Source organism: Leptodactylus fuscus, chromosome 5, assembly GCF_031893055.1.
Source record: "Leptodactylus fuscus isolate aLepFus1 chromosome 5, aLepFus1.hap2, whole genome shotgun sequence".
Taxonomy (NCBI): Eukaryota; Metazoa; Chordata; class Amphibia; order Anura; family Leptodactylidae; genus Leptodactylus; species Leptodactylus fuscus.
In genome coordinates, this window is record NC_134269.1 from 8,754,067 (window position 1) to 8,776,911 (window position 22,845).

A 22,845-nucleotide genomic window follows, 5' to 3' on the forward strand; every position below is an offset into this window, starting at 1 on the left:
TATTAATCCCATGGTGCTGTACATTATTATATTAATTCCATGGTGCTGCACGTTATTATATTAATTCCATGGTGATGTACATTATTATATTAATCCCATGGTGCTGTACATTATTATATTAATCCCATGGTGTTCTGTACATTATTATATTAATTCCATGGTGCTGTACATTATTATATTACTTCCATGGTGCTGTACATTATTATATTCATTCCATGGTGTTCTGTACAATATTATATTAATTCCATGGTGCTGTACATTATTATATTAATTCCATGGTGCTGTACATTATTATATTAATTCCATGGTGCTGTACATTATTATATTAATTCCATGGTGCTGTACATTATTATATTAATTCCATGGTGCTGTACATTATTATATTACTTCCATGGTGCTGTACATTATTATATTCATTCCATGGTGTTCTGTACAATATTATATTAATTCCATGGTGCTGTACATTATTATATTAATTCCATGGTGCTGTACATTATTATATTAATTCCATGGTGCTGTACATTATTATATTACTCCCATGGTGTTCTGTACATTATTATATTAATTCCATGGTGCTGTACATTATTATATTAATCCCATGGTGCTGTACATTATTATATTAATCCCATGGTGTTCTGTACATTATTATATTACTTCCATGGTGCTGTACATTATTATATTCATTCCATGGTGTTCTGTACAATATTATATTAATTCCATGGTGCTGTACATTATTATATTCATTCCATGGTGCTGTACATTATTATATTACTCCCATGGTGTTCTGTACATTATTATATTAATCCCATGGTGTTCTGTACATTATTATATTAATCCCATGGTGCTGTACATTATTATATTAATTCCATGCTGCTTTATATTATTATATTAATTCCATGGTGCTTTACATTTGGGGGTTACATACAATACACAGAATATACAGGTAGAGATATAATACTGACAATGACTGACTGGCACAGTGGGGTAAAGGGTCCTGCCCGCGAGGGCTTACAATCTATGAGGGAAGGGGGTAGAGACAGAAGGAGAGGGGGAGACTGTACAGATGGCGGTGCGGTGATAGTGTTATTGGGGGGGTGTAGGCCTTCCTGAATAGGTGAGTCTTCAGGGCCTTCTTGTGATTGTGGGGATCAGTCTTATGTGTCTTGGTAAGGAGTTTCAGAGTATGGGGGATGCACGGGAGAAGTCTTGGAGACGGTTGTGTGAGGAGCGGATGAGAGCAGAGCGGAGTAGGAGGTCATTGGAGGATCTGAGGTTACGTGTGGGCAGGTAGCGGGAGATGAGGTCAGAGAGATATATGGAGGGGACAGGTTGTGGATGGCTTTGTATGACAATGTTAGTAACTTGAATACTATTCGCTGGGCAACGGGTAGTCAGTGGAGGGACTGGCTGAGGGGAAGGATCCATTGGTTAGGGATAGGTTGAAGAGATGGGTTAGGGCTGGAGTAATGACTTCAGCGAGTTTGGGGATGAGATGTGACTGGATCGGGTCGAGCACGCAGGAGGTGAGGTGGGATTTGGAGATTAGGGAGGAGAGTTTTTCATCAGTGATGGAGGAGAAACAGGTCAGGGATGAGGAGCAGTAAGTATTTGGGTAGAGGGGTTGTCGGGGGAGTAGGGCGAGACTGTCTCTGATGGAGGCAATTTTAGTTTTAAAGTAAGCGGCAAAGTCGTCAGCTGAGATAAGTGATGTCGGAGGGGGGGCGGGAGGACGGAGGTGAAGGTGGTGAATAGCTGTTTGGGGTTGCGAGAGAGTGCAGATATGAGTGTGGTGAAGTAGACCTGCTTTGCAGAGGAGAGTGCGTTCTTAAATGAGAGAACTGCTTCTTTGTACCTGAGGAAATTCTCCTGGGAGTGGCTTTTCTTCCAGAGGCGTTCTGCAACCCGCGAGGCACGTCTCAGTTTTTTAGTCAGGTCAGTGTGCCAGGGTTACCTATTGATTGGTCGGGCTCTGGTGTATGTGTAGGGGGCCACAGAATCAAGGGCTGGAGTGAGGATATGTCAGCGAGTGGTAGGAGAGAGTCTGAGAGCGTGCAGGTGTCAAGGCGGTTGAGGTTCCGAGAGCGTGGATGGAGAGTTAGAGAGGTCACTTATGGAGCCAAGGCGGGTGAATATGAGGTCTAGCATGTGCCCCCTTTTATGTGGGTGACAGAGGAGGACCATTGGGAGAGACTAAAGGAGGCGGTGAGGGACAGGAGGCTGGAAGCGGAAGGGTGGTCTGTGTTAATGGGGATGTTGAAATCACCTATGATCGTGGTGGGGTGTGTGTAGATAGGAAGTGTGTGAGCCAGGTGGTGAAGTGGTGGATGAAGGCGGCGGTAGGTCCCGGCGGTCGATATATGACAGCCAGTTGGAGGTTGGAGGGTGAGTAGATACAGACACAGTGCACTGCAAAGGAGGGGAGGGGAGGGTGAGGGCAGGTAGTGGTTGGATTGGGGCGAAGGAGCAATTGGTTGACTGGAAGACGCCTACACCTCCACCAAGTTTATTGTTGGGGCGGGGAATATGTGAGAATTGCAGACCTCCATAGGAGAGGGCGGCGGGGGAGGTGGTGTCTGAGGGGATCAGCCATGTTTCTGTGAGACCGAGAAATGTAAATTCATTAAGAATGAAGAGGTCATGGATGTAGTCTAGTTTATTACATGTGGAGCAAGTGTTCCATAACACACCGGACAGGACAGGGGGAGGGGCAGGAGCGGATAAGATGGGTTTACAATTTAGGGGGTTCCGTGCGCTGACGTCGGAGGTGTGTGAAGAGCCGACAATAGGGATTTGCTGGGGTGGTCCAGGATTAGACGCCTACAGAAGCAAACTAAATTTGCCGCACCGCCCATAGCCTGCCACACATCTTGTCCCTCTTTTTGTTCTTTGAAAGTTGGGATGTAAGTGTAGTGCCCTCTAGTGGTCTAATGTAAGTAGTGACAGTCTCTGATTCCATGTAGCGTCACTCAGTAGCTTCTCCTGTATCGCCCTCTGGTATTGTAGCGTAGTTACTACCTCTATATAACCACAGCCTGTATTTTCCAGACGTAGGGACTGACTATATGATAAATCTTCCCGCCATCTCTAACCTTTCCTTCTCTCCGTAGAATGAAGCGTGAAGCCGCCCCTTGTTTTCTCACGGTTGAGACCCCGCGGACGGCCGGCTGAATGAATAACTCCAATAAAACTGTGAAGACTGGAAATTTTTGTAAGGGAAACAATATATGGTACTATTCCGTTATCGGGCCAGCAGAGCTGTTCAGCACTAGTATCGGGACAGCAGCAAGCAAGGCCGCATACCCGCATCGCAGTACAGTTCCGGACAGCATCGCGCATCGCAGATGAGTTTGGGACAGCATCGGGTTCAGCAGCATTCACACACACACACAGCTAATTGTAAGTGGATATACTTTATTTCGTAATTGCCGGCAGAGATGCTCAGCACTAGTTATCGGGACAGCAGCAGCATCGTAGTGAGAGAAATGGACGTGTCGGGCTGTGTTATATAACTTGTCTTAAACAGGAGGCATGAAATTAGCGATCTCTTTTAACAAATCTGTGAACATTGTTTCTTTGGAATGATTTTGTCGCCACATAAATTCGGCTAAGTATGACTCCAGATGCTGGCGGGCTGTTCCGCGCTGTCTTTTATTGCGCCATTTAGCACTTCCCCACAAACGTTCCACATTTTGCGTGTGGCACTGAGTGTTTGGGTCAACAAAATTGTACTTGTGGTTCACTGTTAAATGGTCGTAGCCAGCAGCTTTTAAGTCTGTAGTATTATACCCCTTCCAGCAATCAGAGTATATTATACTCCCATCTGCCACGTTGGCTTTAATAGAAGCTATCAATGTTGTAGCTGATCTTTCTGGGACTGCAACAACAAAACACTCCTTAGTCTCACGGCACAATCCTCCAAAGATCCATTGTGGTGGCAGAACCCGGCCGCTGTTGTTTTTCCTTTTTGTAAAAAGGCTTTCATCCACCTCAACCACTTTGTTTAGGCCTCCTATTTTTGTAGAAGGTCGGGATATTAAGGCACTTGTACACACTTCGCGGAGGTAATTATTCCAATCTACGAAGGTGTTGTGATTCATCTTCAATTGCTGTTCACAAAACTCTACGGATGTCAGCTCTTGGCACCAACAATAAATGAAACGGGCAGCCGTAAGAAAAGGAATGCGTGAGTTGGCAAACCAAGTTTGCGATCTCACACCCTTTTTTTCGTCACACGGACGTTTGCTGCACCGCCATTTTGGAGATGCTTTGGCCAAAAAACACATTTTCATCTGGTGGTTACGAACACAAAACCGGCTCTTATGGATCAGACCATTGGCTTGGAACAGTTCAATTGCTGATTTTTCATCTGCAGGTAAATCCCACAGCGTGTAATCCATCTGACAAAACTGCTGAGAACTGTGACTGAAACAATGGTGAGTACTGTGACTACAACTACGAACACACTAATTTGGCGCCCAATTTTTCTGTCAGCATCGGACCAGCCCGGCACGTCCATTTCTCTCACTACGATGCTGCTGCTGTCCCGATAACTAGTGCTGAGCATCTCTGCCGGCAATTACGAAATAAAGTATATCCACTTACAATTAGCTGTGTGTGTGTGTGAATGCTGCTGAACCCGATGCTGTCCCAAACTCATCTGCGATGCGCGATGCTGTCCGGAACTGTACTGCGATGCGGGTATGCGGCCTTGCTTGCTGCTGTCCCGATACTAGTGCTGAACAGCTCTGCTGGCCCGATAACGGAATAGTACCCAATATATTGTAGGTTATAATATGGCGGTGATCGGAGGAGATGACCCGCGATGCTGTGTTTACAGGGACATTGTAAATAAAGATTTGTAATTGTGGGGAAAAAAAGATTCTGTTCATTGATGTCATGTATGTGATGTGTGTTATAAGGTGGCACCCCGTCTGTACGTCCACTCACCTGTTATATTACACGGAGCTGCAGACCAATCACAGTCTGACTACGACTACATCTGAGAGGTAATGTGAAGGGAGGGGACAACTTCAGGTTACTGACCCCGTAATGACATCACATGACGCCATGAAATTATAGAAGTGGGCCATAAATGGTTAAAGGGATTCTACCATTAAAATCGATATTTTTATCGCTAACGTGTAAGAATAGCCTAAAGAAAGGCGATTCATCTCCTACCTTTAGATATCTTCTCTGTGCCGCCGTTCCATAGAAATCCCGTTTTCTTCGGTATGCAACTGAGTTCTCTCGCAGCACTGTGGGCGTCTCCAATGCTGCGAGAGAACCCTCCAGTGCCGCCTCCATCTTCTTCAGGAACGGGCTGTTCATGCCTCTTCTTCCAGGGGTTGGCTTTCAAACTTCTAGGCCTCAGGCCTAGGGCAAAGCCAAGAAAATGGCCGCTTACACAGTATTGTAAGTTGGCAGGCATGCGCAGTCGGTTGCCTGAGGCCTTGAAGTTTGAAGCCAGTGCCGGAAGAAGATGTGTGAAGAGCCCATTCCTGAAGAAGATGGAGGTGGCACTGGAGAGTTCTCTTACAACATTGGAGGCGGCCCCTGTGCTGTTTGAGCGCTGGGGACCGCCCCCAGTGCTGCGAGAGATCTCATTTGCATACCAACGAAAACTGGGATTTCTATGGAACGGCGGTGCACAGAAGACCTCTAAAGGTAGGAGACGAATAGCCTTTCTTAAGGCTATTCCTATGTGATAACGAGAAAAAATTTGATTTTAATGGCAGAATCCCTTTAAGTCCCAGCTGGCTACGTACCATAAATAAGGGTCACCTGCCAGCCAAAGTCACTCTCGCCAAAGGTTGTCACTCTGGATTCCTCCATTAACACTTTCCTTACCTACAATCCCTTAAATGGGTATTCCCACGTCGCATACTCACCAGTCTTCGCTGCTGTAAAATCTTCTTTCTTCCTGCTTTGTTGCATCATTGGTGGGTGGGGTTACATATGCAAAGCCAGTGGCGAGATGACATCGCTTCTATGCCGCTGGCCCTGCGTGCGTGCTCATAGATGGTGAGACCAGTCAATTCCCCAGCCTTCACAATGCCAATACTGACTCGGCATCCACTGTAATAGAGAGGCGGATGCCGGGGAGGGTTAGACGCCACACAGGTGCCTGCAACATCGCTATGCTCCTGCCCTGCATGAAGCCAGCAGCGGCAGGAGCGATGCTGCTATTCCGCTCCTCCGCCCCCCCCCCCCCCCTCCCGGAATAGCAGCATCGCTCCTGCCGCTGCTGGCTTCATGCAGGGCAGGAGCATAGCGATGTTGCAGGCAGCCGTGCCGGCGTCTACACTCCCCAACATCTGCCTCTCTATTAAAGCGGATGCCGGGTCTGTATTGGCGGCCCCTTCCCCCCAAAGGGTAAACTAGTCAAAAAAAAAAAAAAAAAGAATAAAGTAAGATAGTGGACAAACAAAGCAGATTTACTGAAATAATGTATTTAGGAAAAGTCTTACATCCACATTAACAAGCAGTATAGATAGAATCCTTGTGATGGGACAACCCTTTAACCCTAGGGGAAAGAAGAACATAGACCTTTTGGAAACCCCATCCTAAGACATTAGTCTAACCCTAAAGATACATTTGCTCTTTTAGTGGGACTGCACCGCCGTTCCGTAGAAATCCCAGTTTTCTCCTGTACGCAAATGAGTTCTCTCGCAGCACTGTGGGTGTCTCCAATGCTGCGAGAGAACTCTCCAGTGCCGCCTCCATCTTCTTCAGGAACGGGCTCTTCATGCGTCTTCTTCCAGGGGTTGGCTTTCAAACTTCTAGGCCTCGGGCCTAGGGCAAAGCCGACTGCGCATGCCTGCTAGATCTAATCTACATCGGTTTTCTGGCCTAAGAAAGTCAAAAACTTCAGGTTCTGGGCCTGACCACACCCCTAACTCAAAAAGGGGTCATAAGGGGAAGACCATGCCAGTCTTCATAAACCTCCCCAATGACTTTTTGACTGTTATGACCCCCTTGGATGGCGAGGGGACCTGGATCCTTCCCCCAAACCCTACAACTGTGGCAAGTGACGTGGAGTGAAGAGGAAGATGGCACCATGGATCTCCGTTGAAGTGACCGGTGTAAGCCCCAATAATCCAATGTCTCTCCCACCAAATCATATTAACATTTTTATTAAATTACAAAGGAAAAACAAAAATTTGTTAGGTTTTTTTTCCCCCAATTTTCTCAAAATAAGCAGTTCAACACACAAAAAAAGTCATTGTCTGTAAGTTTGCACCTGTTGGATCCGCCATGAATGTTTTTGATCAGATTGTTGTGTTCTGTAGCCAGCTATGTGCACATTGTGTAACCTCTGGCGCGGACACGGATCAAAGGTCCCCACGTCGGACATGTCTATGATCAGGGACAGAAATACAGTATTTGGGGTGGGTGATTGGATCACCCCCACCCCAAAATACTCTGTACATGTCATAACGTGAATAGCCCTCTGAATGATTACAAATTTCCAAGGTTAGAAGAGGGAAGGAAAATTTTTTCAAAAACTTCACAAACTCCGACCTGTCAGAAACAAAAATTCTAATGAACTTCTGGGAAAACCCAGTGACTTATCCAAACCCTACTGACCCAAAATATAGCAGCTAAGCTTTGGCACACAACTTTTTGTACATTTTTGGGTCACAAATTATTAAAGTTTTTGGATGAACGACCTTTCGAATTAAACTTTTCTATATAGATTTCAACAGCCGGGGACAGATCAGCAGATTTCTAGTCTGTAAACACCGAGGTGACCCGGGGACAGTGACAGATATCAGATGGTTCGAAAGTCCGAGATGAAAAACAGCAAAAAAACCAAACAAACAGATATCTATGTGATGGTCCTCCAGGTACAGTCACACATCGATGGCCACTGAAATCACATTTTGACAACTGCGATACAAGAACTGATACAAGTAGGGATGGACTGGGCCTAAATGTTCCAAAATGTTTGGTTTTTAACTCATCTGAACGGCCATTTTGGGATGTGTTGAAGCTGAGATGCTTGTCTTATCTGCATGATCCATAGCAGAAGGTCCATTCACTACTGGAGCAACGGTGCAATACAACTATGTAATAATAGGAGGAGGAGAAGTGCAAGAAAGTCATGTTAGATCTAATCACACACAGGCAGTAAAATCATAGGAGTGGGGGGAGAGAGAATTTCTGCACTGTGCTGTTTGCCTGTTGAGTGCGTTGACGCGCTTTAGTATCAGAGAAAGGAAGTGATATAACAACAATGTAAGTTTCAATATTCATTCCTGATTGGTATGGTATATCTCAATCAAACAGAAAAAGTTTAAGCAGTGCCATATATAGTCAGCTACTCCCGGTCCTGCGTGGTGACCTTGGGGAGCTGTCTTCTGTCTTCTGGCAGCAAGCCAAGCATTTGTTTTCTTGCACCCATCCTAGATGCAGCCACCATATACAAAAACAAAGCCCCAGTCATGGATCAGCAGGAAACCCATTAGTGAAGTCCTTAAACTTTATGCAAAAACTTGTGTTCTTGTTTTCACAACTTCTCTCCCAATTCTGGTTTCTCAATCACACTTCACAAAGAATCGTCCTTTATTCTCCTTGCACAACACAATGCTGAAGGCGACAGGGAACGTTACCAAAAATGTAAGCTCAGCAACACAGGTTACACACTGACTAATGTATAGCGGCCAAACATCCCCCGGTCACATGACTTACTATAACATTACAGAATATACAGTATTATAGTAGTTATATTCTTGTACATAGGATGTAGTATTATAGTAGTTATATTCTTGTACATAGGAGGTAGTATTATAGTAGTTATATTCTTGTACATAGGAGTAGTATTATAGTAGTTATATTCTTGTACATAGGAGTAGTATTATAGTAGTTATATTCTTGTACATAGGAGTAGTATTATAGTAGTTATATTCTTGTATATAGGAGCAGTATTATAGTAGTTATATTCTTGTACATAGGAGTAGTATTATAGTAGTTATATTCTTGTACATAGGAGTAGTATTATAGTAGTTATATTCTTGTACATAGGAGCAGTATTATAATAGTTATATTCTTGTACATAGGAGTAGTATTATAGTAGTTATATTCTTGTACATAGGAGCAGTATTATAGTAGTTATATTCTTGTACATAGGAGTAGTATTATAGTAGTTATATTCTTGTACATAGGGTTAGTATTATAGTAGTTATATTCTTGTATATAGGAGCAGTATTATAGTAGTTATATTCTTGTACATAGGAGTAGTATTATAGTAGTTATATTCTTGTACATAGGAGCAGTATTATAGTAGTTATATTCTTGTACATAGGAGTAGTATTATAGTAGTTATATTCTTGTACATAGGAGTAGTATTATAGTAGTTATATTCTTGTACATAGGAGCAGTATTATAGTAGTTATATTCTTGTACATAGGAGTAGTATTATAGTAGTTATATTCTTGTACATAGGAGCAGTATTATAGTAGTTATATTCTTGTACATAGGAGCAGTATTATAGTAGTTATATTCTTGTACATAGGGTTAGTATTATAGTAGTTATATTCTTGTATATAGGAGCAGTATTATAGTAGTTATATTCTTGTACATAGGAGTAGTATTATAGTAGTTATATTCTTGTACATAGGAGCAGTATTATAGTCGTTATATTCTTGTACATAGGAGCAGTATTATAGTAGTTATATTCTTGTACATAGGAGTAGTATTATAGTAGTTATATTCTTGTACATAGGAGTAGTATTATAGTAGTTATATTCTTGTACATAGGGGACAGTATTATAGTAGTTATATTCTTGTACATAGGAGCAGTATTATAGTAGTTATATTCTTGTACATAGGAGCAGTATTATAGTAGTTATATTCTTGTACATAGGGTTAGTATTATAGTAGTTATATTCTTGTATATAGGAGCAGTATTATAGTAGTTATATTCTTGTACATAGGAGTAGTATTATAGTAGTTATATTCTTGTACATAGGAGCAGTATTATAGTAGTTATATTCTTGTACATAGGAGTAGTATTATAGTAGTTATATTCTTGTACATAGGAGTAGTATTATAGTAGTTATATTCTTGTACATAGGAGGCAGTATTATAGTAGTTATATTCTTGTACATAGGAGTAGTATTATAGTAGTTATATTCTTGTACATAGGAGCAGTATTATAGTAGTTATATTCTTGTACATAGGAGCAGTATTATAGTAGTTATATTCTTGTACATAGGAGTAGTATTATAGTAGTTATATTCTTGTACATAGGAGCAGTATTATAGTAGTTATATTCTTGTACATAGGAGTAGTATTATAGTAGTTATATTCTTGTACATAGGAGGTAGTATTATAGTAGTTTTATTCTTGTACATAGGAGGTAGTATTATAGTAGTTATATTCTTGTACATAGGAGCAGTATTATAGTAGTTATATTCTTGTACATAGGAGTAGTATTATAGTAGTTATATTCTTGTACATAGGAGTAGTATTATAGTAGTTATATTCTTGTACATAGGAGCAGTATTATAGTAGTTATATTCTTGTACATAGGAGTAGTATTATAGTAGTTATATTCTTGTACATAGGAGTAGTATTATAGTAGTTATATTCTTGTACATAGGAGTAGTATTATAGTAGTTATATTCTTATCTATAGGAGCAGTATTATAGTAGTTATATTCTTGTACATAGGAGTAGTATTATAGTAGTTATATTCTTATCTATAGGAGTAGTATTATAGTAGTTATATTCTTGTACATAGGAGTAGTATTATAGTAGTTATATTCTTGTACATAGGAGGTAGTATTATAGTAGTTATATTCTTGTACATAGGAGCAGTATTATAGTAGTTATATTCTTGTACATAGGAGGTAGTATTATAGTAGTTATATTCTTGTACATAGGAGCAGTATTATAGTAGTTATATTCTTGTACACAGGAGTAGTATTATAGTAGTTATATTCTTGTACATAGGAGGTAGTATTATAGTAGTTATATTCTTGTACATAGGAGGTAGTATTATAGTAGTTATATTCTTGTACATAGGAGCAGTATTATAGTAGTTATATTCTTGTACATAGGAGTAGTATTATAGTAGTTATATTCTTGTACATAGGAGGTAGTATTATAGTAGTTATATTCTGTGACATGGCCATATATAATGTTTTTATGCTGTTTCTGTTACATTTTTGGTAATTCATAGCAAGTTGCCATACAATTTCTTACAGTGTTGGCCAAAAGTATTGTCCCCCTGCAATTCTGTCAGATAATACTCGTTGTCCCCCAGATAATGATTACAAGCACAAACTCTTTGGTAATATCTTCATTTATTTTGTTTGCAATGAAAAAAACACAAAAGAGAATGAAAAAAAAGTCACATCATTGATCATTTTACACAAAACTCCAAAACTGGTGCGGACAGAAGTATTGGCGCCCTCAGCCTAATACTTGGTAGCACAACCTTTAGACACAATAACTGCGCACAACCGCTTCCGCTAACCAGCAATGAGTTTCTTACAAGGCTCTGCTGGAATCTTAGACCCTTCTTCTTTGGCAAACTGCTCGCGGTCCCCCCTGAGATGTGAAGGGGGCCTTCTCCAAACTGCCACCAAGAGATCTCTCCCCCTCCCCCACAGGTGTTCTATGGGATTCAGGGCTGGACTCATTGCTGCCACTTTACAAGTCTCCAGGGCTTTCTCTCTCCACCATTTTCTAGTGCTGACCTGAAGTGTGTTTTGGGTCATTGTCCTGCTGGGAGACCCCTGACCTCTGAGGGAGACCCAGCTTTCTCACACTGGGCCCTACATGATGCTGCACAATGTGTTGGTCGTCTTCAGACTTCATAATGCCATGCACATGGTCAAGCAGTCCAGTGCCAGAGGCAGCAAAGCAACCCCAAAACATAAGGGAGCCTCTGCCATGTCTGACTGTAGGGGGCGTCTTCTTCTCTTTTTTCCTGTAATCTCTATGTTGAGGCCTTTTCCTACTTTTGTCTCCTCTGACCAGAGAACATTCTTCCAGAACGGTTTTGGCTTTCTCAGGTAAGTTTTGGCAAAATCCAGCCTGGCTTATGTCTGTGGGTAAGAAGTGGGGTCTTCCTGGGTCTCCTACCATACAGTCCCTTCTCATTCAGACGCTGACACTGGATAGTACGGGGTGACACTGTTGTACCCTCGGACTGCAGGGCAGCTTGGACTTGTTTGGATGTTAGTCAAGGTTCTTTATCCGCCATCCGCACAATCTTGCGGTGAAATCTCTCGTCAATTTTTCTTTTCCGTCCACATCTAGGGAGGTTAGCCACAGTGCCATGGGCTTTACACTTCTGGATGACACTGCGCACGGTAGACACAGGAACATTCAGGTCTTTGGAGATGGACTTGTAGCCTTGAGATTGCTCATGCTTCCTCACAATTTTGCTTCTCAAGTCCTCAAGACAGTTCTTTGGTCTTCTTTCTTTTCTCCATGCTCAATGTGGTCACACAAGGACATAAGGACAGAGGTGGAGTCAACTTTAATCCATTTCAACTGGCTGCAAGTGTGACTTAGTTATTGCCACCACCTGTTAGGTGCCTCAGGTAAGTAACAGGTGCTGTTAATTACACAAATTAGAGAAGCATCACATGATTTTTCAAACAGTGCCAATACTTTTGTCCACCTCCTTTTTTATGTTTGCTCTTGTATTATATCCAATTTGGCTTTTTGACAATTCTTTTTGTGGTTTTCCATTGAAGACAAATTAAATGAAGATAATACCAAAGAGTTTGTGCTTGCAATCATTTTCTGGAAGAAACTGAGTATTATCTTACAGAATTGGAGGGGTGACAATACTTTTGGCCAACACTGTATGTGGATGTTTATTTTCACCTGAGATGACCGCTGAACCCTGGTGTAATGTTATATGGATTGTCTGGACATGTAGCCGCTGTTTGAGGGTAATGACTACTTTTTTGCAGAAACACTTTGTTTGTCCTTTGCTGGGGACTTGGCTGAAGATCTGTATTTTAATATTTAAACAAATTTGTATAACCCGGAGGAACCTCTCAGCCAATGGTCCGGCCCTGGACTCGGTGCTAAGGTTTATTTAGAGCTGTGCTGGATCCAGAGCTAGAAGGTTCTCCCATCATCTCCAGTACAGAAGAATGTCTCCTGTCCTCTGCTCGCTCCTGCTGCTCTCTGTCATCTCACAGTCATTTGGGGAGCATGTTATTATAGGGATACCTAATGGAGGACCATGGGGAGAATGGGGGGCGGTGGAGTGGTGCCCCTGTGGTTATCATGCCAAGGGATTCTCTCTGAAGGTAAGTGCATTTATGGACCTCAAAAAACAACCTCTACCTGTGAGAACTTTTTGTGATAGACATGACGGAGAGCGCTATAAATAGGAGCAAAATAGTCGCGAAAGGCGTTTTTGAGCCGCCCTCTCTACTTTTTACAAATGGGTGTGGCCAGGGTAGACCCATCACATGCGCCATTTTCGTCATCATTTCGTCATTTCATCACCACTTTTTTATGTGTAAAAGATATCGGGGCCAGGTCAACTGCTGGTAAAGACTCCCAATGGACGTCTGACGCAATTATGGCGGTTATCCAGCCCATATCGATTTGCCATCGATTTTCCGACAAGATAAGTCATCAGTATGTGATCTGTGAGGGTCTGACGACTGGATCCCAGACAGATCAGATATTTGGGCAGCGTTTGGGCACCGGAGCTATAACTGTGGATGGGGAGCATGAGCGAGCTTTCCTATTCTTCGGGCCACCACTGTCCTGTATGGAAATTAAGCCTGGGGTTCGCACTCGCGATGGCTAAGAAGGCCTTGTGTACTGGTAATGTGTACTGGTTGTGTACTGGTTGTGTACTGGTAATGTGTACTGGTAATGTGTACTGGTTGTGTACTGGTAATGTGTACTGGTTGTGTACTGGTAATATGTACTGGTTGTGTACTGGTAATGTGCACTGGTTGTGTTGTGTATACTGTATTTTCTTACTGTATTTTCTTATGTCTTGCTTGAACGCTGAGGTCTCTTTGTAGTATTACAGCATTGCAGTGTCCTTTGTGCACCATTTGGGTTCCAACTTTTGCACATTACATCCTGACGCCTTGTAGTCAATGCAGGGTCTTTCTATGCCTTTAGGTCTTCGATCCAGAGTATGGAGTGTGCCATATATCAGTGTGGAGTATTTACGTCAGTTCAGGGCTGGTAACTTAGGTTTTACCCAAAAGCTAGCATCAATAACTCTGTCTTGTATCTGGGGTACTGGGACTTGTCTGAGCTGAGCCGGACACTTGTATGAATAGAGACTGTGTGCTGCCAAGGGGCTTCATCTATCAAACATTTTGGAAGGTTGCTGAACATACAGCTAGACCGAGAGAAACGTCTGCTAAACGTCTACTGTGCTGATTTACTATCTCAAGCACTGGTGCATATACAGGGCTCGAAATGATCACAGATGTGACTGGGCCCTTAAACCAGGGGGGTGCACAGACCCCATCAGAAAACTTGGGATAGATAAACTTGCAGAATGTGCTTTGTAAATTTATTCCCCCTGCTCTCTGGTGCACTGGAGGAAGAAGATTTATGATACACAGCCTGCCACTGTCAGAAAGCTGAGAAGTAACCCATCCATGGTAAAAAAAACCCAAAAAACTTAACAATAAGTTAACTGCATAATGTCAAGGAGGGATTCATTTGGGGAGTTTGTGGCATAATAGGGGGCATGATTACTATGTGGGGGGCACCAAGAGGGGATGGTAATGCTTCTTTGTTCTAAGGTAGGTCAGTATATGGATGAGAACCCTATTCATATGTCTGTGTGAGCCGTGATGGTGACAGGAGGGTTCCTACTTAGTTACATATGAACCCTGGTAGGGCTGCTTTAACCGTAGGGCCAATGGTGCACTTGTGAAAGTCCCTATGGTAGCAGGTTCCCCTTGTGACAACAGGACAGTCCTGCATTTAGAGTGCTGTCCCAGGCTGCCCCAACATGTTACAGCTCCAACTCATCTACGTCCTCTGCTGGTGAGTGGAGGGCAAAGGTGATGCCGTCTGATCCCTGCATTACTATTCCACTGCTGTGCTGTCTTTGCTCCCATTGGAACAATGTAGTGGAGTGGAGCAACCTAGAAAGTGGGTGCAGTGTGGGGATCAACCTGGAAAGGGGACATAATATTGGGGAGCAACCTGGAAAGTGGACACGATATGGGGAGCAACCTGGAAAGGGGACATAATATTGGGGAGAAACCTGGAAAGGGGACACGATATGGGGAGCAACGTGGAAAGTGGATGCGATATGGGGAGCAATGTGGAAAGTAGATGCAATATGGGGAGCAATGTGGAAAGGGGACATGATATTGGGGAGCAACCTGGAAAGGGGACACAATATGGGGAGCAATGTGGAAAGCAGATGCGATATAGGGAGCAACCTGGAAAGTGGACATGATATGGGGAGCAGCCTGGAAAGGGGATATGACATTGGGGAAAGGCAACCTTGAATGGGGGCAGCCTGAAAAAGGGACATTATACTGTGTGGGCAACCTGGAAAGATGACATGATATTGGGGAGAAGCAATCTTGAAAGGAGACAATATACTGAGGGGGCAACCTGGAAAAGGGACATTAAACTGTGTGGGCAACCTGTAAAGGGGACATTATACTGTAGGGGCTAAACTAATGTATATAATGTACAGGCTAATGTATGAGGGGCCACTGGGGGAACCTGTGACAGTGTGATGGGCCACTAAGGGGCATTATATTGTATGAGGACCACTAAGGGGCATTATACCATAAGAGAGCCACTGGTGGGGCAGTATAATTTGTGCAGGACAAGGGGTATTGATGGATAGGGGGCATTTATGAAAACTTTACACTGGGAACACCAAAACAGCCCTGAACCCTGAGACTCATAAGTATAGTCCTCTGAATAGTTGCAGTTCCATACGTTGCAGGAATGGCTGCCATTTTCTGTAGTAGTCGGCTTCATTGTCTTCTGTACCTACAGGTTGACCATATAGTAGATCAGTACCTGGCCGCAAGACCCCAGTGCTAAGTCATATCAGTAGAGATAAGTGATCAACTAGATTCATTTTGAATTTTCCCAACGTTTCGGGCTTGACCTGAACCCAAAACTTTTGAAGTCCATAATACAAAAACGTCCCTTTTTTTTTTATTTTTAATTTTTTAAATTATTTTCCGGTCAAGGTGGAACCAAGACAAAAAGTGGAAGATGATACGGCACTGAACGGAATACGGCTACACTGCTTAAACAAAACTGATACAGATCGGAGTGCGAAACGTGAATATCTTATCACATCTGCCCATGGACCGTAAGTAGAAGAGATCAAAATGTGCCCAACCGGGGATCTGCTAGACTGGTCATCAGTGGTTATAGTAATAAGGTTATGTATTATTTTGATTTACCATAAATGTTGTGGGGTCAGAAAAAACTAACAGTAGTGACAATATATACTAACGTCAGGGCAGTATAGGGGTCCACAGATACATTTGTATAAAATTAATTGACTCACTTGCAACGAACAACCCAGTAGCGGAGACCGGAGAGTGAGAGTAAAGATGACACTGGCTGTGACACCTGCTAGGCCGGGGACGGGTCTGCTCTCACCCCAATCCCTCTCCAGGGCTGCATGCAGCCAAGGGGGGTCCTGCAGCACTACTGGATGGTGAAGATAGTGTCTTGTATCCCCCGGGGCACTTCTAGTTGGGAGAGGGATCCTCTCCTAGCTGAGCCACTGTGATGGTGTTCAGAAGGGCCCTTGGTGTTGATGCAGGTAACTCAGGAGTCCAGTGTTGCAGGGTAAACCAAAGAACTTCTTTATTGAACAGCTTCACAGATTCACCAGAAGCTTGCAGATAGGTACAGATACATTTTACATTCCCTAAAGCCTTGATCTTAGGAGATGTTGACCAGGGTTGACACAGACTCTGCAGTAAATACACTTCAGCTTCTTCTCCACTCGTACCACTCCCTACCTTAGTAGGTAGGGGAAAAATGGGGCAAAACGTCCTGACAAAGATCTGGGTACCTGAAAACTAGGCTCGACTGAAATTCTCCTGTCGGACACCTCTGTTGCTCCTACTGGCATGGAAAAGCAGATGTCTCTTGGAGATTAAACAGACTTTAGCCCTATGTTAGGGGCTATCTCCGGATAAACTGGGATACTTAGAGGGGCACCAAATAACCCCCTATCTCAGGGACTGTCTTTGGAATGAACCTAGAACAAGAAGACTCCCTCCTAGAGGCTGGGCAGGTGTCTGCTGGATTCTTATCTGAGTTCTCCGTCTGCCTCCGCACGGCAGGGCACTTGGATGACTATACGGCAACAGCTACATTGAGCTTGACCTTGCCCTGGACTGCACTAGACTGGACTAACTTGTGACCCTTGGCAGGGAACTATAGACCCTCTCTTCTAACCCCGCCCAGTGGTCTGTGATTGGACAAGAGGTAGCAATGCAATATTCAAACTGCAGAAAAGTGCAGACATAAAACATATAGCAGCTCACTCTGGGATGCTGCACCCTTTCAATAAAATGATAATATATGATAATCAAGTCACCTATAAGCCAGCTCATTCCCAAACTATATATGATCTTATATATTCTTCATTAGATGTAACATGTCTTGTAAGATATCCTATGTCAGGTGTTAATATATGTCATTGTCTCTGCAGGTGGGGTGAGTGGAGCCCAACCTCATGGTGTCCTGAAGGTTTTCTCCTCAGCTTCAGCATGCAAGTGGAGCCACCAAGGAAAGGGGTCGATGATACCGCCGCCAACAACGTCATGTTTCAGTGCTCCGACTATGAAATCCTATTGGGTCCGGGAAACAGTTGGGGACATTATGGCCGGTGGAGCGGAAAATGCATGGAAGGAATCTGTGGGATGAAAACCAAGTTAGAGCCACCGCAGGGCAGCGGAGATGACACGGCTCTCAATGATGTGCAATTCGTGTGCTGTAAGAGCTAGAAACCACCGGAGAGAATGGAAACGTAGATAATGGAAGGAAATTTGATCCCACGATCAGATCGCGTTACGCCATTCTATCCTACTGTTCCATTGTTTTATCCATGCAAATCTTTCCTTCTATATAATTTTGTTCATACATTCTATTCTTAGTTTTATTTTTGGTCATGTCCAGTCCCGTAATTGGTTACTGAAAGTAAAATTCCTTTAATCCTTCAGAAATGGATCCGAAGTCTGGTTTGTTTAATGGTCGCTGAAATTCCCATAAGATCTTCCCACAAACATTCACCAGGAGACTGAAATACTCACGGGTCAAAACTTTCATATTTGGTCTTCTTGGATCTTGTGGATCTTCTAGGTTGGTACGGTCCATGGTCCTGGGGAATGGAGACTAGATGCTCAGAAATCTAAGGGTCCATTCACACGGAGGAATTTGGCGCGAAACTCACATCAGAATCCACGCACAAAAATAAGCCTCCCATTGACTTCAATGAGTTCCGTTTTCCGCGCAGAACCCATTGAACTCAATGGGGGGGGGAAGCCTCCCATGGATTTCAATGGGTTCCGCACGGAAAACGGATCCCATTTATGTCAATGGGAGTCTTTTTTTCAGCGCTGATTCCGACGCGAGATTTGCGTCAGAATCCGCACCAAATTCCTCAGTGTGAATGGACCTTAAGGTATTGGCCCAGATTGATTATAGGGGCAGAAAGAGGAAAACTTTGTGAAAATGCAATGAAAAACGTTTCGATATCTGGGGTCTTGGCCTTATTGCACGGTGGAGTCTCTTCTACGATCTGCTACATTTACTCCTAGGTCTGGTCATAACTAGGGTTAAGCGATCAGGATCGGAAAAGATCGGATTCCGATCGGCGATCGAGTAAATTTCACGATCGCGATCGGAATTCCGACCCGATCTTTTCCAGTGAGATCGAGGTCAGAGGTTATCTCAAGATCGGCTCAACCCTAAGAGTGACTTTTCCCATAGAGAAGCAATGACTAGGGTTGAGGATCGGGATTGGAAAAGATCGGATTCCGATCGGCGATCGAGCAAATTTCACGATCGAGATCGGCTGGAAAATGATCGGAAATCGGATTTTAAAATCGATCTTGAAATCTCAAGATCGGCTCAACCCCAGTCATAACCACAAAAATAAATCTGGACCACAATGTACATAAGAGAATAAAATGGATGATTATGTAGATAATCTGTTTTGCCTTAGTCCCAACAGCGGCACAATACGAGCCTTGTGCCGCTGGTGGGACAACAGGGAAAGAAAATATAAAAAGTCGGAGGTATTTGTAGGTTTCATAAAGGTAACAGAGATTCATTTTTGGATCAAACAAGTGAGGGAGCAAAATGATTTTGGCCTCTGAGGACCAAAAGCACAATACTACACTCATGTCACAGATCAGTCCTTGTGCTGGTCGGGTCATGAATTAAGACTGGAATACAATACGCCAGTGTTAATAAATTTACTATAACATTTTAGAAAAAGCAGCATGGACGGCACATCCCAATATTATATATCGATCTCGGCGTCTCGGCAAAATCTACAAAACTGAACGTGAGGTTCTTAGTCTACATATTGATCAAGGTGTATAAGCCCACTAGACACTCCATGACCTCTGCATAGTGGGCGCCTACTCTATTGGGTGCAGTGGTACCCAAGACCCACCACCACTGCAACACAGCACCCACAGTGGAGCCACCCAGCAGCCCAGCAACACCCCAGAAGCTGGGATTAGCCTCAGGCTCTAGGCCACCCGGCCCCTCAATGGCAGGTACCATGCAGCACCATGTGAACAGATCTCAAAAAATACCATATGGCCTCAGTCAAAGGACTGGGAGCCAGTAGAGGCGATGAGTGGGAGGAGGGCTGGTAAGGCAAAAAGTTAATAAAGGCCCCGACTGGCATGAGTTATAATAAATATGTTGGGCCAAAGCGCCCCTGACGTGGCCTGCCCAGCTCTACCCACAATCACACAACGTGGCAAAAGAGGCGCACAATGGGGGTTTGGCACAAGGCTCTTTGTGCACCACAATATCATCCCTCTACACCAGAAAACAAGATCCACCATTTCCCTATTAGCTGCACTCTCATCTCATTTTCTTTTTTTTTTTTTGTTTTTTTATAAACACGTATTTTGTATATCTGTTTTGTTAGTATTTTTAACCTCATCATTCAAAGTGACGTTTTATATTTATCCAAGTTCCTAATGGGATTGTATCCCCTCTGTGAATGTTATTTGGTCACACATCTACAATATTTCAGTCACCACAAGAAGATTTCATTTCTCCACACAAAACCACAGAATCACAAAGAATATTCTCCCGATGTTATTTTGTTGCGCAGCTTTTTATAGTGTTGTACAGAATTTTACTTCATAAGACACAAAGTGGGTTGTAAAGCCGATGATACAAAACACATTATGTCACAGAATGAGCGATTTGTACACACAATAAATTATGTCAGCAGATTCATGGTGTATATTGTGTATACAAGTTGTAATTGGTCTTAGTGGAATACATTTTGCGAATGTGAGTAGAGAAAACATAAAACTGGGATGGAATGGGAGCGCGACTGGATGGAATCCAAAATTTAAATAAATTAATATTCGTTTATTGGTTCCAAAAAGACAGGCAGAGGGTGGCTACGTATTTCAGCACCGGACCGGCATCTTCTTCAGGCTAATGTAGAACAAATTGTCCAGCTTTAGGAACCGACCTGGACCGGCGTCTTCTTCAGGCCAATATAGAACGTGCTGTCCAGCTTTAGGAACCGACCCGGACCGGTGTCTTCTTCAGACCAATATAGAACGTGCTGTCCAGCTTTAGGAACCGACCTGGACCGGAGTCTTCTTCAGGCCAATATAGAACGTGCTGTCCAGCTTTAGGAACCGACCTGGACCGGCGTTTTCTTCAGGCCAATGTAGAACAAACTGTCCAGCTTTAGGAACCGACCCGGACCGGCGTCTTCTTCAGGCCAATATAGAACGTGCTGTCCAGCTTTAGCAACCGACCCGAAGCGGCGTCTTCTTCAGGCCACTATAGAATGTGCTGTCCAGCTTTAGGAACCGATCCGGACCGGCATCTTCTTCAGGCCAATATAGAACGTGCTGTCCAGCTTTAGGAACTGACCCGGACCAGTGTCTTCTTCAGGCCAATATAGAACGTGCTGTCCAGCTTTAGGAACTGATCCAGACTGGCATCTTCTTCAGGCCAATGTAGAATGTGCTGTCCAGCTTTAGGAACCAACCCGGACCGGAATCTTCTTCAGGCCAATCTAGAACGTGCTGTCCAGCTTTAGGAACCGACCCGGATCGGCGTCTTCTTCAGGCCAATATAGAACGTGCTGTCCAGCTTTAGGAACCGACCCGGACCGGCGTCTTCTTCAGGCCAATATAGAACAAGCTGTCCAGCTTTAGGAACTGACCCGGACCAGCGTCTTCTTCAGGCCAATATAGAACGTGCTGTTTGGCTTTAGGAATCGACCCGGAGCGGCGTCTTCTTCAGGCCAATATAAAACAAGAACAATAAAACGCACTGCTTACAAATACAATAAAAACACAAAAATACACAACATAAAATTGTTTTTATTGCATTTGTAAGCAGTGCGTCCGAAACGCGTAGCCACCCAATAAATGAGTATTAATTTATTTAAATTTTGGTTTCCTTGGATTCCATCCAGTGATGCTCCCATTCCATCCCGGTTTTTTGTTTTCTCTATTCCCATTGTCTCTCACCGCCCTCTCGGTGGGTGTCCGTGTAGGAGCTGACACTGAGCTATTTATCCTGATCTAGGACATTTTTCACTTTTGTGAATGTGACATATTTTTGCTGTATTCTGTATTTGTCTCACAAAATGCCCTGTGAACCATCGGAGCTCCATATTACTTATTGCACTGATGCCAGGGGCGTAACTATCGGGGTAGCAGCAGTAGCGGCTGCCACTGGACATTAGAAGGGCCTGATGGGCCCCTGATGTTTTTTTATTTTATTTAATAGGCCGTTACCTCCTACAAAGGTTCTAACAGGCTAATACAGAGATTCCAGATGGCACATGTAGTATTCACAGGATAACACCAGATGTCACTACTACTAGAGATAAGGGAACCTGCAATGACCAAGTAGCAACGTCAGATGTCACCAAAGAGTTAAAAACTATTCTAAATATTATCAGGTTTGTACAACGTGTGAAGGACTGAAATTCTTAGTCTGAACAACCACAGAAGTGTTCTTATTACAGCCTGGACGTCTCTTGGGCATTTGCCAAGTATTCACAACAACATCGGTGCCATACAATGTTTTCAGATATCTCATTTAACCCTTTAGGTTGTAGTGTCTGCAGTGAGTCCCTGCCTACCCTGGAAGGGCACAAGCACTGCCTGCAATGTATACTACTGACTAATCCAGTCTCATTCACTGTATCTGCACAGGTGCTATCCTCCTAGATACCATGGATGGGCCAGTGGCATTTATCAGGACTTCAGAGTAGTAAAAGTGGCCCCACAAGTCCTTAAAAGAAAATCAAATGGAGAATTGACTGTAAAAGTCCTAGAATATAATAATAAACCGGGACAACCACTGAGGGGGGATATTTTATTTAATAACAAGAAATATTAGCGCTTTAGTCTGATGGTGGTACCGGGAAGAGCCTGGTATCAGCCAGTGCCCAGCCACTAATCTCCATGGTCTGGTATTAGGGAGGCTGAATACTGATATTATTAGGCTGCAGAGGGCTCTAGCCTGGCTCTAGGCTCTAGCCTTCCCACCCTGGTGATGCTAGCTTGTTGCTGCTATAAAAAATGCAATCACAAAGAAGCAGCTACATCAATTGTAAACCCTGATAGATTGTAACCCTTTCAATCCCTTGTAATCCATC

The 22,845-nt window shown here is 43.4% G+C and overlaps 1 protein-coding gene and 1 pseudogene across 1 annotated transcript; both read left to right on the top strand.

Moving 5' to 3' along the window:
• LOC142204380 (NACHT, LRR and PYD domains-containing protein 12-like) overlaps positions 1-22,845 on the top strand; it is a 997,553-nt pseudogene that overhangs the window by 379,955 nt on the left and 594,753 nt on the right.
• Positions 13,121-17,962, top strand: LOC142204665 (vitelline membrane outer layer protein 1-like). Its single transcript, XM_075275973.1, has 3 exons — positions 13,121-13,279; positions 16,181-16,305; positions 17,668-17,962. The coding sequence occupies exons 1-3, from the start codon at positions 13,121-13,123 to the stop codon at positions 17,960-17,962; spliced, it is 579 nt and encodes a 192-aa protein (XP_075132074.1).

Coding starts and splice junctions, on each gene's coding strand:
- LOC142204665 (XM_075275973.1), top strand. CDS start 13,121: ATGTCTCCTGTCCTCTGCTCGCTCCTGCTGCTCTCTGTCATCTCACAG. Junction 13,280..16,180: donor CCAAGGGATTCTCTCTGAAG/GTAAGTGCATTT, acceptor TTTCCGGTCAAG/GTGGAACCAAGACAAAAAGT. Junction 16,306..17,667: donor ATCACATCTGCCCATGGACC/GTAAGTAGAAGA, acceptor TTGTCTCTGCAG/GTGGGGTGAGTGGAGCCCAA.